Here is an 18601-nt window from a genome sequence, read left to right as displayed (position 1 = left end):
GTCTAATAGAAAGTTTGTATAGTATAAAAAGCTAAATAAAGTTTGTTTCATTGCATGCATTATTTATGTGTTTTCCTGAGACTTTTCATTAGAGAATTGAGGCTCTAAAATGTTTAATTATAAAAAGGGGTCATGTCTGTATCAGATTTTATTCTCTCGTGGCTATTCTTAAGTAATAAAAATTTAAAATCTTCTCTCAGGGCTTCATTACATGCATTCCACAGACACTGCAATTAAATTTTTTTAATAAAAAAATTATTGGAGAAGATATGCATTTTTTGCCTCTCTTGAAAACTTGAGAAAATGTGACATGACCCCTTTTTACATTTAGCGATTCAAATTTACTGAACGATGGGGGGAGAGGAAAAATTTGATCCAGAAATCGCCAAAAATCCAAGCTTGTGGGTCATCTAATGTTATCAATTTTTATGTTGATTTAAAGTGATGATTGACCACAGGACAGATATGAATAAAAAGGTGGAATGAAGAAGCAATGCGCCTATCATGTGAACCGAAAGTTTAAAATCAAGTGTTCTTAATTAATGGTCCTATGACTTGAGTCAGCTTTAGCGAGAAAACAATTTGCTCATTTTTCTTATATTATACACTTAGTGACCAGATTATTATGACTACCTGACAATTTTAATCAAATGAGCTATGGCATCACACTGTTGCCACTAGACGGCTAGGCTAACATAAAAAAGGAATACTTAGTTCTCCTGAGATAGTAGTATAGGTGAATTGATTGTGAAGATATGAAGAAAAACGTGATTTGAAAACTTTGAAGATGAGATGATTGTAGGAGCTCGAAGCCATGAAGAGAGTGCCAGCAAAACTGTAGGATTTGTGAAATGTTAGAGAGCAGCTGTGGTTAAAGTGTTTAAAGACTGGACTATCAGGCAAAAAACTGGGTCTCAACCCTAAGATCTCCATGTGAAACGTATGGCCGTTACCAACTGGTAAATGCTCGCAGGGCTGGTTCAATTTAAGTGTAAGCAAATAATATTTTGGTGATAAAAATTGCCCCTCCCCCTTCAGTTGGTCCCTTCTGCAGCTGAATAGCTCGCAGGATTAAAGATGCGCCCCTGAATGCTCAGGTACAACAAAAGTTCACTGTACACTGCATCACCAAGCATACAGAAGTCGAAGGCCTGTATGGTGATCGTTATAAAAAGACCACTCGGTGTATCTGCTTTTTGCTCAGAAAGAGAAACCAATGATTTTAAATTAAAACCATTGAATTTTTGAAGAAAAAAATTATTTAATAAAAGTCCATAGCACGAAGGAGGGAAATCACTTTTTCAAAAAAATTCAGTTGTGCGATTTTCACATTTATACAACGGCTTGACCTGTTTTGAGCATCACAACACTCATTATGCCTATATTCTTTGATAAGCTTTAAGAGCAAAATTTACAGATTTCCGTGAAAAATAAAACTTTTAAAATTCTTATTATATATTTGTTTCTTTGAGAAGTGGTGGCTACACAAGCCTGCAATATGAGCACTATTGCTAATAATACACTGGTGAAATAAATTAAGAGAATTTGCATATTTTATCGAATTTCATGAAAAGAACTGAACTGAATGTAAAACCACTGCTTCTAGACAAAAATGCAAATCTTGTAAGTCAAATACGTAAGCGTACACGTGTGTGTAGGCGGAACCAGTAGAGAAACAGGCTTTATAAGCGAGCGTAAGTTAAGACACATTTCGTTCGCTAGCACACCTCGACGAATTTCTTGGTGTTATTTCGCAGCAATCGATTAATTTCAAATTGTAAGAGTAAAAATGAGTAACCACCAACGTTTATGATGATGGAATGAGGTGGCGAATTGTGGGGAGGCTAGAAGCAGGCCAATCTCAAGTCCAGATTTGTAGAGAGTTCAATTTAACACCCAGCGTCGTGTGTAACTTATGGAAACAGTTCCAGGATACCGGATCCATCAAGAGAAAGCCTGGGCAAGTAATTATTTGTTAGTGCTGGACTATTTTACTAAGTCCCATTTTCAAGTCCCCTTTATTGAATATTTGTAGTTGGTTGCGAAGTTTATCAAAATGTTTGTGACTGAATTGAAACGTCTCTCTGCTGAAAAATTTTGTGCTACATTAGAACCTCTTATAACAGACACTCACGGGACCGAAAATTTTCACCACTAATGAGCAGTGTCTGTTAATGGATAGTAAAATCATCAATCGCATATCCGGTGTCCCATTGACGCAATTCAAAAAGTTTCCTACAATGGGAGGTGTCCACTAACAGGAAGTATCTGTTACGGGAGGTTCCACTGTATATAGTATTCCATAAAGTTCAGGTACAGTATTTGCTTTTGCAACCAGAACAATTAATAGCCATCTTCAAATTTGAACTTCAGACCCGCTTTTAATGCTATTTCTGTCAATTTTTCTTGTAAATGTAATTTGTGTTATTGTTGAAGATTGAAAAAGAAATTGAAAAAATACCTGGAACAATTTAAACTAGATTTAACATGTATTACCTATTCCTATGAAATCACATATCCAGAAATTTTATTTTACATGAAATTATTCCCACCAACACATGTTTTAAATGAATTAAGTGTTCTATTTTCACATGGAGCATAAAGTAAGGTGTTGGTGAGTTGAATTCTGGTGAATGCATAAACATTCATTGATAATAAAGCCAATCCCTATTACTCAAGTTCAAACAAAGCCACTTGCACCTAGCTAAATTTGAATTTTTTTTTAAATATAATTGGTTGATAAATTTGATTTTTCTTTTTAAATGGTATTGATGCAAACTACCCTGTGATTTTGATTTTACAGTGACTGTCTAAGAAATATGGGCACATGCCTATCCAATTAGAATTAGTGTTGTTGTAATGCACTCCATACGCAATTGTGTTCATACTCTCTGAAGCATGGGCCAGCAACCAAATTTACCTGGCAATCTACTGCTTTATAACTTTTCCCCTTATCAGAGATAAACTCAAATGGGGCACGAGTCCCAGATATTTTTTGTTTTTTCTGAATCACCAGAATACTACCAAATAATTATTTTAGTTCTGTCTTTGGATTGTCAATTAGATTTTTACCAATCTTGTACATTTGAAATTAAATAAATTGAAAATTCAGAATAGTTAATCCTTTCCCTGGTATATCAAAGGGGGAACCATCGATAAAGGCAAATAAGGAGAAAAAAGTCACGAATTCCTAAAGCATTTCGACACGCTATGTGGGTGCCACCTTCAAAGGATGAATACAACTAGTATCAATGCTGACCGGGAATCCCACTTGGGTTGATTACCAAATTTTAAACACATCTGTAAAAATACATCATTTCAAGTCAGACACCGTAGTCCCACTCAAGCATGCCATTCGCATGGGCATTATGATCATAGCCTACTTTTGTAATATCAGTTAAACTTGTCATTTAATCAAATGTGATGCATAATAATTCGTTTTGATTAGCAATAACACTAATAAATGCTTTGAACTTTAAATGTTCAGCACTAAAGTTTGTGAAAAAATTTAACTGTTAAAATAAATTAATTCATAAAATCAGATTTTATATAGTTATGCTTTATAAATTTAAATAGATGAAGATTTCTTAATGGTCATTTTTTATGCATGGATTCACTCAATTATAACCTATGGATTATGTGCTGTGTCGGGGGCTTATCTAACCAATATTACAAAATTAAATAACACATACAGCAAACCCAGAAAATTAATAATACAAACATGTAATGCATACAATAACAATATAAATTGTCATACACTGGACATTAGACAGCTATTCATTTACAGACTTATAAATTTTGTGTTGAAAAAAAAAAAAAATATATATATATATATATTATATATATATAGAATTAACAAAATATTATATATATATATTATATATATATATAGAATTAACAAAATATTATATATATATATATATTATAAACAAAAGAAACACCTTTTTCAAAAATGTTTCTCATTCACTGCTGCAAAAATATTGAATTCATTTCAGTCAACAGTTCATAATCGTAGCAATAAATATGATGCTTTCATGTATACAAAAAGCGTACAAAATTATGAAAATATGTTTTAAGACTGTTTTCATTGAATACTATATAAATAATGATATGAATGGGAAATATTGGGATAATTTTACTCGCAGCTAAAACAAATAAGACATTTTTTCATTACGTCATGGCAGCAAAATATATATATATATATGTGTGTATATATATATCTGTGAAAATAGACAGCTATACATTTGTATGTGTGTATATGAATAGCTTTGTTAAAAGGAAAGGTATATTCATTACTTAGACTTATCATTTGTAAAAGAAATATATCGTAATTCAAAAATTTCAAATCCAATAATTCAAATTTTTAAAGTGCATAACTTTTTGAAATATTCATATCTTATTAGATAACATTTATTAACATAAATACAGTTCTTGGGAAATGGCAGCAAAATATAAAAATTTAATCCATAGTGTTGCCTGGAAGGACATTGCGTCCCTTGGGCCCAATATGATTATTATGTGTTCATGTCTTGTCCTTTCTATTTGGTTCATGTTTTGTTTTTGAAATGTATTTTGTGTTTGTTTTTGCAAATAAAAAAAAATGATTTACTGAAATTTTCGATAAAGCAGCTCGTGACACATTCTTTGTTATTTTTGGTATGCTAAGTAAATTCTGAAACAAATTCATACGCAAGTATTTTTTTATGATATGATCTTATTTTCTGATACTTCGGGTGCGAATGGTTCCATAAGAGAAAATGGAGTTTTGCAATGTAACAAGATAATGAACAAATATAAAAAGAAATCTGGTATTTTAGTTTGCTAATTTCCTATCGAAAACATTATTCAGGCATTCACTAGGTAACCAAAATATTTGGACTCAAGTCACAGAGGTCCTAATTCCTGCTTTGCCCAGGACATCCTTGTGTCTAAGTCGAGCTCCAGCTATCTGTCATTTAATCTCCCAAATGAACAGGGAGAAAAATCATTATAATTGATTATTCCCTTTAACACATAATTCTGAATGAATCTCACTAATATTTACCATTGTTTTATGAATATATCAAAAATCTCGTAAAAAGCTTTAACATTAAAAGAAAAAAAAAATTCTGATGAAACCACGCTAATTAAACGTAAAAAACAATAGACAAATTCTTTGAGAGATATGATTGATAATATAATTGTATCATTGGGTAATACTATCAATATACTACTATGCATAGTAACGAGTCAGTTTTGAATTGAGTTGAATCAATCTTAAAGGTCGTGTAAAAATCCATCGCTTTCTTTCAAGGAAAAACACTACGTAAGTCACTGTAAAAAATTTTCAAGTAAAAAAAATAATTCTAAATAAAATTAGTTCAAAAAAATAATTTTTTTCACTAAACCAATGCCATTGTGAGAAGAAAATCCTACAAACCCATCCTACAAACTCGTCCCTAACCGTAGTTTCAACAAGGCAAATTATTCACTTATGCAAAATATTCTTCGCTCTCACTTCAATGATTTCCTATCCATACCCTCTTCTAACAATATCCACACCCTCTGGACCTCTTTTAAAGGTATTATAGACAAATGCCTAGCTACAGTTCCAATTTAAAAAGTTTCTTTTAAGTATTTTTTTAATCCGTGGATCACCAGAGACATTATTCATCTAAAGAGGAAAATCCGCTGAATCGCTTTCAAATATAAAACCAACAAATCCAATTCACTCAAATCCGTAATTTCAGCCTCCACCCGTGACCTCAGAAACCTCATTTCCGTCCAAAAGTCCAGATACCTCTCTCATTCCCTACCCTATTACTTAAAAACCAATCCAACAAAATTCTGAAGTTACCTTAGACACCTAAATCTGTTGGTCCCACTTCCCTCACAAGTTCAAATAAATAGACATCTTCTCCTTCAGAGATGGCTGTCGAATTCAATTTAGCATTCTGCTCGGTTTTCTCAATAGACCCCTCTCTTCCCCAATACTCTTTTTCTGATTCTATCCACAACTCACCCCCAATATCCTTCTCCAAACAAGGTATCCTAAAACTATTGAAAAAACTAAAACCCCATTCTGTTGGCCCCGACGACATCCCAAATTCTATTCTTAAATGCTGTGCTGACTATCTTTTAATCCTGTTCAATGTTTCACTAAATTCTGCTACCCTCCCGAATGACCGGAAAATCATTAAAATTATTCCTATCCACAAATCAGGTCCACTTTCCAATCCCCTTAATTTCAGGCCAATAGCAATCACCTCCTCACGCTGTAAAATCTTCAAACATATTATAGCAAAAAAAATCAGTATTCACTTGGACTCCATCAGCTTTTTTTTCTCCAACCAACATGGCTTTAGACAATCTCTCTGTACTACCTCCCAACTGGCCCTCTTCATCCACGACCTCTCTGAAGCCATTGATAAAAACCTACAAACTCATATTGTTTTCCTAGATTTCTCTAAAGCCTTTGATAAAGTTCCGCACGATAAAATCCTCCTCAAACTCTCATGCCTTCGCCTTAACATACAATTACTTAATTGGGTGGAGGCTTTCCTAAAACACCGTAAACAGTTTGTCATCACAGTTTGTTTCATTTTAATGATCATAACTCACCATCTGCCCCCGTAAAGTCTGGGACCCTTCAAGGATCGGTCCTCTCCCCATTACTTTTCCTACTTTATATCAATGACCTTCCACAATCCCTCAACTGCACCACTAGACTATTTGCTGATGACTGTGTAATTTACCGTATCATTCTGATCAAGAACTTCTCCAACATAACCTGGCTTCCATCGCTGACTGGTGTTCCCTATGGCAAATACAAATACAAATACAAATACAACGCCACAACAGGCAAAATGCCCAACGAGGTGGCTGATAAAAAGATGCCCATAAAAATATGGTTGTCATATGTTTCAAAAATACAGCAACCCAATTAAAAATGCAATTAACACAAATTACAAACAATATATACACATGATAAAATATTATACAATGCCCATAAAGAATACTTATGGTTGTCTTATTCTAAGAATGGATAGCTTCTCGATTTATAAAATCGAGAAGCTAAGCATCAATAAAATGCCAATAAATATCTCAAAACGTTTCACATGAAAGTTACCAGTAAACTACTTCCTCTTGAATACTCCTACTCCATCAATCATTTAATGTTATCCCAAGTTTCTCATATAAAATACCTCGGTGTCATAATTTCAGCCAACCTACGTTGGAACAAACACGTCGACTACATTTACCAGAAGTGTCTTAACAGACTTTTCTTCCTCTGCCGCAATCTTAACCACTCTACTCGGAATATCAGACTTCTCTGTTACCAAACTTATATCTCCCCCGTCCTTTCCTACGCCACTGAAATTTGGGACCCCTACACCTCCAGTAATACAGACAAACTCGAATCAATCCAAGATAAATCCGCCCGATTTGTTCAGGACTGCTGGCCATCTTTCATTTCTGTGTCCGAACTTAAAAATGAACTTCATCTCCTCCCTCTCTCTACTCTTCGTCTCATTTCTCGTTTAACAGTGTTTTATAAAATTTTCCATGGTCAGTTCAACATAGATACTTCTGGTATCTTCGCCAAACCATCCTACATCTCTAGAAGACTCGACCCCATTCCCTTAAATTAAAACCTATTTTTGCTTCCACTGACTGCTTTAAATACAGCTTCTTTCCATTGGAATACCATTGGTGAATGGAACAAACTCCCAAGCTCTATTGTTGAATCTCCCACTATCACTAGTTTTTTATCCAATATCAAACAATATCTTTGTCATTCTCAATCGCATCCTCTTGTATAGGCCCAAGGGTCAACAATATTGTATAAATAAAATAAATAAAATGTTATCATGCGATGCTGAAGAAGCATGTATCCCTTATCCGTATATTCCTCATAATATTCAGAGGAGAAATAATGCTTGTTTTTAGAGATAGTACCAAAATTTCACTTTTATTCTTATATTGCCATAATCAGTGCAGATACAAATAGCATTCTTGATAAGCATGAGTAGATAGTGCTGCACAAGTGCCTTACACAAGTTATTAAAATCTGTCAATATAAAAGGATTTGGTAACATCAAAATTTTGAAAAAGAAAAAAAAATCATTATTGTACTTACAATTTGACAAACATTTTCTTCCACATGTTGATAGTTTCATTTCTTTTCAGACGTTATTGAAATTACAAATACAAACGCAAAGGCCACAACAGGCATATTGTACAATGAGGTGGCTAAAATTGATCAGTATGTTGGAACCAAATGAATTACCACCCGTTGTGTCACAAACACTTTCGATATGTGACTTTTTAACACAAAAATTCAATATTACTCATCGGTAATTCATATTTTGACGCTTCCACACAGATGTTATATATATATATATACTTGGGTTTAAGTAATTCACAAACTTGCATGAATTCATTAAAAAAATGTTTCCATTATGGCAACATGAGCATCGCGGCTCATAGGGACTTCACCAACTTCTATCAGCGTCGTCGTGACGAGATGTTGCCCATTGATGTTTGCATCTGTTCATAAGCAGTTCTTTTATGAATGCAAAATAGTTACTGTACTTTTCTCGGAAGCCACAGATAATAACCGAGACTAGGGTAAAGGGAGTCGCAGATGACAAAAGTTTGATGACCACTGCATTCGGCAATGACAATGAATGTCATAATGTATAAAAAACAACATACAAAAAAAAAGACAGTAGCCATAGGTGAATGAACACTGATGCTCAAATTGTGGCCCTCCCACCACATCCTGCCGCAGGGTCCCAAGGCTAGGCTCTTTGATGGTCCACTGCTGTAGTGAACTTATAACATAAAAAAAAGATGAGAATCATCTTGGGGACCTGAAACCAGAACCCTAAACCAGCCCCACCTTTGTAGGGAGGGGACATGGCTCCAATAATGACTTAGTCATTAGCAAAGTCCCAGGGGGATGCTAGACCACTTATCCCCAGATGGTGTTGAAATCTGTCACAATAGCCTTTATTCATCAATTACAGTTACAATACATCTGGAATGTATAGTGCATATTCAAAGGGGAAAAACACTTTAGCCATGGTTCCTTAACACATGAAACTACTGCGTGCAATATTCTTAGTTTTTTTGTTTTACGCCCTTAGGAACGGATATGTATGAAGGCTCCCTTGGGAAAAGGGTCAGAGTTTTTGAAAACTTATTTTTTTCTCTAGTCCTTTCATTGCCCCCCCCCCCAATCGTGTCTGAAGAGCTGGTATCGCCCCCCCCCCCAAAAGTCCCATTTCCCACTTTGAGAAACACTGATCTAGTTTCCTTTTGAAAAATTAAAATTATTTTGTTTAGGGTTTACTACATTTCTATAACTACCAAAAAGAGACAATAAACATTATCATTAATTAACTCACATTTTATAAATATATAAATTGCATCAGTTATTTCAATTTATAAATCCGGTGATTCTAACAACCTCAATAACTACAGACCTATTTCAATCTTAATTCTGTTTCCAAGCTGTGTGTGTTTGACACCATAATAAAAACTTGACTCTTCCCTTTTTTACATAAATCTAACTCCCCCCAAACAACATGGATTTCTACCTAACACAAACACAAAATCCACTCTTTTAGATTTTACTTCTACTGTCTACACTAATATTGATAAATCTTACAAAACAGTTGCTATTTTCCTAGATATTAGGAAAGCTTTCGATGGCGTCTCTCATGAAATCTTCACTAAAAAACGTAGTTTCTGTGGTATAAGAGGTGTTCCTCTTAAACACTTTTACGATCTTACCTTCATAATAGATGCCAATTTGTTAAATGTTGTGATAAATATAGCAATATCATGAAAACTATTAATGGCATCCCTCAAGGCTCTGTTCTTGGCCCCTTATTATTCCCCATTTTCATTAATGACTTTTGTAACCTTAACATTATAGGTAACATAATAACATTTGCTGATGATACAATCATTATTTATAGATCTAAAGACCACCAAACTTTGAGTCTAATGCGATTAATCAAGACTTAATTAAAGTGTGCAACTGGTTTTCAGCTAATAAATTAACTATTAATGTATCCAAAACTAAATTTATCTATTTTCATTACTTAATAACCCTCTTCATAATACTAATATTGTTTCCCATGATTCTAATTGCTCCCTTAACGATTTTCATTGTAATCTTCTTGAACAAGTAAATTCTATCAAATATCTTCGTGTTTATGTAGACTCTTACCTTAAATGGAATTTTCATATCACAAAACTTCCCAGCAAACTTCGTTATTTGTTGTACAAATTTTTTACCTCATATTTTATGTCAATTCCTCTTTCCTTTTAGTTTTGTACTACTCATTTTTTCACTCTCAACTACTCTATGGTTTAACCGCCTAGGGCAGTGACTACATTACTAACTTATATCCTTTGATCACTTTGCACAAAAGAATAATTAGACTGATAACTAACTATTATAGTACTCCCTCACCAGGACATTTCCATTCTCTAAATAAATTACCACTTTGACATCTCTATTTCTTCAAATCAATCATGTTATTTAAAAAACAACATTCTTTACCTCTGAACACCTTTCATTCTTCTGCAAGAACAAACTCAGCTTATTTACTCTCCAGAATCTATGAAACGATTAGTAAGAAACATTTTTTATATCTTGTCCTTAAATTCTATAACTCTGCCTAATTAGCTCCTTAACAATACTTTATTATTAACTTTAAAAAAATTAAAATGCTACCTGTTTTCAATAAATAATATTGAATATTTTTATGATAAATTTCCCTCCTTAACTTCCTTCTTCTTCTTATTTCATTTGTGTGGACTTACATTAATCGGAATATTATCACCACATGCCTGCAGCCACCATGACCTATCAATTCATACTGTGTTTAATTTTTTCCTTTTCTGTTCACACATGTTGTGTTAATTTTTTTATCTTTTAATTTATTTATTTATATGCTTACATGATTCATACCAAATTGTAATTTGTGATTGCCAGTAAAGGCCATTTGGCTTCTTGGTAATTTTTCCCCCTTTTCTTTGTATTCCTCATTTCTCACCAAAAAAATAATATTGTTGTTATATATAAATAAAAATCACACATTTAGTGCCCACTTTACAACTATCATAAGCCTGCTGACAATCACACTAAAATTTATGGCTTGTGTAACAACAATATTCATAAAAGCTTATTTCAGTGACTTATTCATGCCACCTGCAAAAAAAATTAAAATTTGATTGATACAAATAATATTTTCATTGAAATTCAGGGTTTGAGGTGTGATGAAAACATGGTGTAATTGAAGTTGCACAATGCATAAATGAAATATTTTAATATTAAAATGTTTTACAGATGATGTGAGTTGAGGCCAAACTTAAACATTATATAAATGTGAAAGTTGTATAAAATGAATGACTGAAGAAATTTGTATAAAATGGTGATGAATATACAAATATACAAACATTTATACAAGTATAAAATGGTGATGAATCATCACCATTTTATATTTTTTCATCATCATCAATATCAGGTACTGTTGCACAATCTGCCCATGTGTTTTCTCAATACTTTGTAGAAGCTATTGGTCTATACTATGAAAGACAATTTTTTACTATTCTGTGAAACTGAAGACGACTCTTTTTTTTGTATTTCCACAACCGAAGGTCTTTCATAAATGGACAAAACAGCTGTCTGATCCTTTTATAATTAATTTTGAGCCATCTAAATCAGTATTATTTTTTGGATAATTCATTTACATAGAAAATCTATGTCAAACTGGTGTCAAATACAAGTTTTATAGTTTATAAATAAAACCTAAGAGAATAGGTGAATCGTGATGAAATGTAAAATACTAATAACAATCAAACACACAAACCTGTAAATAGAGAAGTACAGCAGAGAGCCTGCTATCATCAGGCTGAAGCATCCCAAAACAATCCAGACATTATGTATACCTTTTACTTGTTTATAGATATGACGACCATGAAAACTATTATAATCAGATTGTCTGCAATGTACAGTTTTGATCAGTCATGTACACTCTATTAAAAAATGAAGCAACAATTCATCTAAAAGTAATATATATATATATTCAAGACAGCTTGCAATTTTCACAATAATATAATTTTAATAGTATGATAAACTCTGAGAAGTTTTTTTTTTTTAAAATTAAGGTGTCTACATATGCTTACTTTCATTGACTGCAAGGTAATAAATAAATATGCAGGACTTAGCTTTTCTTTCCTACTCCACGCACACACATCCTGGTTGCTATTGCAGCACCATAGCCTTTGCTATTCAAAATCCAAGAACCCTTCATTCGACTTACTCTGTGACCGACAAACCATGACTATTTTTTACAGTCATGTACTGTTGTTGCTTGCTGTGGTGGTCGAGTGGTCATAGTGACGGACTCACATTGGGAGGACCCAGGTTCGAACCTGGTTGGTTTTCTGTTGCCATAGTGGTAGTTGGCTGAAGTTGGTTTTCTGTGGTTCCTACCTTTGAGTTGCAAATGCAGGATGAGCTCCCTGTTAAAAGTCGCACCACGGAGAGCAACAGACTTACAACAATACAATTAATCAATTATTTAATTAAGTAATTGATTAAATTTAAATTAATTTTAATTGAAATTAAACTTCACAAATATCTAGAAAACTGATAGCAGCACTACATACAATAAGCATTACACAGAAAAGAGCTTCACATCAAGTTCACAACATGTACACACACATTTCAACATGTACCAATTTGTTAGAAGTTCTGCAGAGGAATGTGGACAACATGCATGTGTGGTTTAGTAGTCTCTCTCTCATGTACTGTTATACCAGAACTTGCAGTTTAAATTCCAGATGGCTCAACAAAGACATTCAAGCAGGGATGCCAGAAGTCAAAAATTGATTTTTGTTGCTCGAAGTGTTTGATTTGCAAAATAATAATAAAAATAAATTTCTTCGGGAGAACACAATAATTCAGCAGAGACAATATGTCCCGCTTTCAAGTAGCATGTCCTGTAATGCTCCAGGCAGATGAGCTGGACCGGTTAGGACCTGAATTCACTCTTTGGCCACTGAATTAATATTTCAAGAGTCTGCCAGAGTATAATATATTCTGGGCAACAAGTTGACCAGGTATATAGTGGTGGATCTGTTGCATATTATATTAATTTTTCACATGTATTGTGGGTTCAGATCGGATTCTTTGTACGCAATGTTTGGCAGAGATAGATTGTATTTTCATTGGTAACATGTGCATACACATGTCAGTGTGTATGCGCACTTAGTGTTCAGGAAGTCTGATGCCTGGGGCATTGGACCAGAAAGGGTGCTGAATTTACCCTTTTTCGTTAAAAATTATGGGGAGACTAGGACACCAAAATGGCACTGTCCCCAAGAGACAGAGTAAATTCCCTTTTTTAGCTGCAAATCACAAGTTGCTGAGGTTAGGGTAGCAGTCACACTTGACTGTAAAACAGGATTAAAGTTTATGATAATTCTCATTTAAATTATTTCATTTATATTGCTAAGGATGACGGTAGCTCATCTGACTCAGTATTGATGAGACATAGTTTGAGAAATACATGATATTTAATTATGAGATTATAAAGAAGATATTTACAGGTACATATTTACATTAGATTCAGAGACAGAAAGACGACGTGGATGCATCTCGTGTGAGAGCTGGAGCTGATCTGATGTTCTCACACACATGGCCCTTCGAACCCTCTGGAGGGGCATCCGATCATGTAATCATCTCGTGTTTCAGTACAGAATGTATTGAGATTCTTTCATGTGACCTGAGCGTGCTTGGTAAGAGAGCCAATGTGCAAAGTATAATAATAACAATAATAATACATATAAGAATATTGAGGCTCTACAGCACCCCTCCCCGGTGTCAATGTTGGACACGATAAAAAATCTGTGAACCAGACTCGACGTACAGATTGTGGGGTCACTGGTGGTTTTGATGTCATGGTTGAGTTCTCTGATGTAGAGTCGTTAGTTTGCATTTGCGCCACCAGCGACATTGTATCTTCCGAGAGGGAGAATGCTGGTTTTAAGCGGTCGATGGAAACCGAAACTGTTTTGTCATTGATGTCAAGTTTGAATACTTTTTCGTTTTTGTCAATGACAAGAAAGGGACCATCATATGGTCTCTGGAGGGGTCGACGGATGCTATCACAACATAGTAATACACGAGTAGCATTCGTCAGTTCTGGATACACAAATGTAGCACGTTTTCCATGGTGTTTTTTTTGCAGTTGGACGGAGCTGCTGCATGTGGCCCCGTAACTTATTTATATAGTCACAAGGGTCGATGTTGACATTCGTTGAGTCGAAAAATTGGCCGGGAAGACGCAAGGGTGCACCAAACACGAGTTCGGCTGACGTATCGGCTTGGTAGCCCAGAAGTATCGTTGGTAATACTTCGGCCAAATGTTCGGTGCTATGGCATTTAATGGCCGTTTTTAGTGGTAGATGAAATTCCTCAATCAAACCATTCATTTGAAGATGGAAAGCGGTAGTTCTAGCTCATTCAGTGCCTAGAAACTGTAGGAGAAAGAGTAAAAAGTGGGACTCAAATTGTCGACCTTGATCAGTTGTTATAACTGATGGAGCACCATAACGGAATACCCAACAGTTATAAAAGGCTTCCACTACAGTTGGAGCTGTGATGTCTTTTAATGGTTGTGCTTCTGGCTGGCAGGAAAAATGATCAATTATGGTCAAACAGTAAGAATAACCATTTGACCCACTATGTCCAGATGAACGTGGTCAAATCTTGCAATGGCATAGGAAATTCCTTCAAAGGACATTTGACATGTCTGCGAATTTTACTTTTCTGACAAGCCATGCAAGCTTTTGCCCATTTTGTTATTTCCTCATTGATACCAGGCCAAACAAAGCAAGAGCATATTTGGTGGATAGTTCTTCTGATGCCTGGGTGTGCTGAACATGATCAAACATTGAAACAAAAAAAGCTTTCGTGGCCATCGAGTAAATTAGAATTAAATTTAAGAGTTTTCAGGTTTTTTGGCCGACGTGAAATACACTTTTTGTCTTCCGATGTTTTGTTCGCACAAGTTTGTTCAATATATTTGCGGAAACAATTACAAATTTATGCTTATAACAAACTTTTATTTCTGAATCTCGAGGTGATCCGCTCCTTGCAACAAACCGCTTTTCTGAGTCCGGCGGTATTTCATCATCGGTCAGACCTCCTTATAACGTCACACCTGAGGACCGAATAAATGACTTCATTAACAGGGTGATTTAATAACGAGTAAACGTTTTGCCAGTTAAGTTAGCAGGACTTTAAGAAACTGACATTATATAGGCGTATTGATGGTGAGAGTGGTCGAAGCTATACCAAGGTCTTAAAGTATATCAATGATTCCCAGAGTGTGAGCAGCATGGCTCTCCCATGAAGGAAGGTCCCACAGTGCTCCTGGCTGCAGTCTCGGGAGGAATTTTTTCTGGTTTTTTACAGAGTCATCATCTCAACTTTTTCCGGGAACGTACGTGCTTGAGTCTCGAATATACGTGACGACCAGCAACTTTCAGCCTCCCCCCAATGTTTTTCTCATGTGGGCACCTCTGTATGCCCCCCCCCCCAACATTGGTGGGGCTGGCAGGGTTTCAGCCCGGGATGATTCTTGTCATTTTTTGATTTTTCACGCTGTAAACTTACTATGTAGAGGCCGCCAAAGATCCCAGATTAGGCACCCTGCTACAGGATGTGAGGACCATGCCACGGCGTATTGCGATTAAGCTCTTTACGGGGGCAATACATTCAGATGAATTTTATCAATCAATTAAATTATTTTTGCAGTGAACAAATACTCAAAAGCACATTTTTTGGTGGTATTAACAACGGCGATTCAGAAAAGATGCCAACAGCAACAGAAATTTCAGGGCATGTGATGATAACGTTGCCTCTCGATATAACGATACTTTTCTTGATCCAAAATCATTATATTGAGGTTTCACTGCATTTTATTTAGCTATTGTTTATTTGTCTGTGTTATTAGTCATACAGTATTTTGTCCAAAACGTTTCGGCCCAGGCTCCCGAACTCGATAAGTAAAATATGGCTCTTGGAGTGTACTTGTTTCGGTTTCAATCATTATTGGCATATTTTTTAATCTTTCTTTTCCTGCTGCATCGTCTGGAAGCCTCCTTCCCCCAAGGGTCACGTTCAAACAAAAATAACAAAAAAAAGAGATTCTTCTGAGTTTTCCGACAGCAGGAACAACAAAGGACCAAAGCACTATTGTCTCCAGATGTCATCCAGACATGCATGGCTTCGGGCAGCTACGATTGGCACAGAGGGAGAATGAAAAATACTTTTACTCCGAAGTAAAGGAAGGACACCTGCGTGGACAGAATCGAAGCGGGTGTGGCTTCAACAATGCCCATCGTAGGTGCCTGAAGTTGTAAAAATAACCACTGGATAAGTAGAGCAACACGACAGAACAAGACGTATAGGGTGAAGAAAAAAATTTTTTTTTTATTTTCTGTTAGGGTTTTGTTTACTGCAAAACACTGTAGGTGCTCAAGCAGCAGCAGCACCCCCCCCCCCGGGTTCTGACACCACCCCAAAACATATGCATCTGGATACCTCCATCCCTTTTAGGCAAAACAGGGAAAAGGGTCACAAGCAAAAATTGTGAGAAAGTGGGGGTGTGAGAGCACTACAGTAATATGTTTGCTGTATCGGCGCCTAAAGGCTCTATGAATTGTGATGGCAACGGAGACTCCAGCAAGATTCAAAAGACGCGTAGAGAGAGGAAACAGGCAGTTTTCCTATAAATTTTTTTTTTTATTTACTTTTTATGTTAGATATTTGCAAAAAAACAATCAGAAATCTATATAGGAGATTTTTATTTCTTAATCAATTTCTGTGGGTGCTCTGCCCGTTTCTACAAGAAAGTGTGGGTGCTTGAGCACCCCCGGCTCCGACGCCACTGCCTGTCACACACCCCTAAGGGCGGCTCTGGTTGTACACACAACATTAAGTACTACCAGGGCCGCAATTGGATACTTTGTCATCCGGGACAAGCCAGCATTTTGGCGCCCTTTGTAATGTAGAAGAAGCTAAAGTTAAAGAGTGAATTTGGTGCCCCCCTTCTGGTTCATCGCCCGGGGTATCAGACCTGCCTACTCCCCTTAGTTGCCGTCCTGTGTACTACTGTACATATAGTGTAGTCCGATGTGTGATTTCCAAACATTTACGGTTCACAGTGCCGTTTGTACTGCAGCTGAAAAAAAAATTTCAGTTCCAGTCCAGCCTAATAGAAAAAAATGTAACTATAATACTTCCTGCAATACACTGCAAAATTATCTTTTTTGAACACCCAGTCAGTGCATATGAACTTTTCTGTTTCAACAAAGAAAAACCGATGCCGTAACTAATTAAAAATTCTTGTTCCTTGACTCTAGATTTATCAATATTGGGTTTCATTTCTGCATTAATCATCACCAGGTCTGTGAATTCATTCTCTTCCCCTCTATTTTTTTTCTTGGTCTATGAAATTTTTCACACATTTTCACTGGTCCACAGATGTGAAAAGGTTTAAGAATACAGATGTACAGTTTATCATAAGAAATGTTTTAATAAATCATACCATTGAATTACTGAATGGATAGAATGTCATGGTACCACGCCCCAAAGAAGAATATGCTGAAATCTGCGGCATAAGTCGCAGAACATTCAGTGCTACTGCAGAACAATCTCTAAAAATTTTGAGAAAATATAGAAAACACTATTGTGAGAATTTTTGCTGTCGAAATATTTCAGTTGGCCGAGGGTTCATTGCAGAACAAGGCAAAACATTCTGCTTTGGGGGTACCACGGCACACAATTTGGAAACCACTGGTACAGCAAATCTAAGCCTTTTGTTCTTTGCGGACCAAGAAAATATATCGCTGAAGAGCAGTGGCCCTTACCCTTTTTTCCATCTTGCACCCCAAGTAAATGCAATATGGCTTACCTTCCTGCACCTCCTTGAATAATCAATTTTCTATTCGTTATTTTTTCTTCAATCAATGACATTAATTATCTGTATGTATTAATTTTTATAAACTCTTTTACTTATTATTTAATTTCTCTTTTTGGCTACTATTAACATTCATTTTTGTTTTGTTTTTTTCAATAAATTCAAAAACTAAACTAAAAAAGTTACTACATAACTTTTTTGAAATTTGGGAAACAGTTTCAATGTTTAGAGAGATATAGATGGATTTTTTCTCAGCCAGAGATATCAAGGAAACAGTTATTTTCCGGATATTATGCTGAACATCACGTCTCGGCGGAGACGTGATGACTTTTCTTTCCGAGCTCACCTCAGCATAATATCCGGAAAATAACTGTTTCCTTGATATCTCTGGCTGAGAAAAAAGCCATCTATATCTCTCTAAACCGTCCCACCCGGGGGCCATTTCCTGAAGTTAAGAGAGGCTACTAATGCCTCTACTTCAGCGCCTCACGACACAGTGCGTGAAATTTGGAAGGCAGATTCATGTGTCTCCAGTGGTGTAGATGGTAGCATGCTTGCCCGGTATGTAAGAGGGCCTGGGTTCGTGTCCCGGCGGAGACGTGATGACT

General features: G+C 35.5%; 1 protein-coding gene across 9 annotated transcripts in view; it reads right to left on the bottom strand.

The window, feature by feature from the left end:
* Window positions 1–18601, bottom strand: part of LOC149085427 (dnaJ homolog subfamily C member 4-like) — an 87917-nt gene that overhangs the window by 13334 nt on the left and 55982 nt on the right. For all 9 annotated transcript variants that reach the window (XM_089233421.1, XM_089233420.1, XM_089233429.1 and 6 more), the window contains one exon: window positions 11871–12002. In XM_089233421.1, the coding sequence (XP_089089547.1) occupies window positions 11871–12002 (132 nt within the window). The remainder of the gene's footprint in view (window positions 1–11870; window positions 12003–18601) is intronic.

Source organism: Pholcus phalangioides, unplaced genomic scaffold, assembly GCF_987345545.1.
Source record: "Pholcus phalangioides strain wild (caught in Gottingen) unplaced genomic scaffold, Ppha-v1.0 ptg000007l_1, whole genome shotgun sequence".
In the NCBI taxonomy this organism is placed as follows: domain Eukaryota; kingdom Metazoa; phylum Arthropoda; class Arachnida; order Araneae; family Pholcidae; genus Pholcus; species Pholcus phalangioides.
The sequence above is the reverse complement of the archived record's forward strand: the minus strand, read 5'-3'. Positions and strand labels throughout refer to the sequence as shown.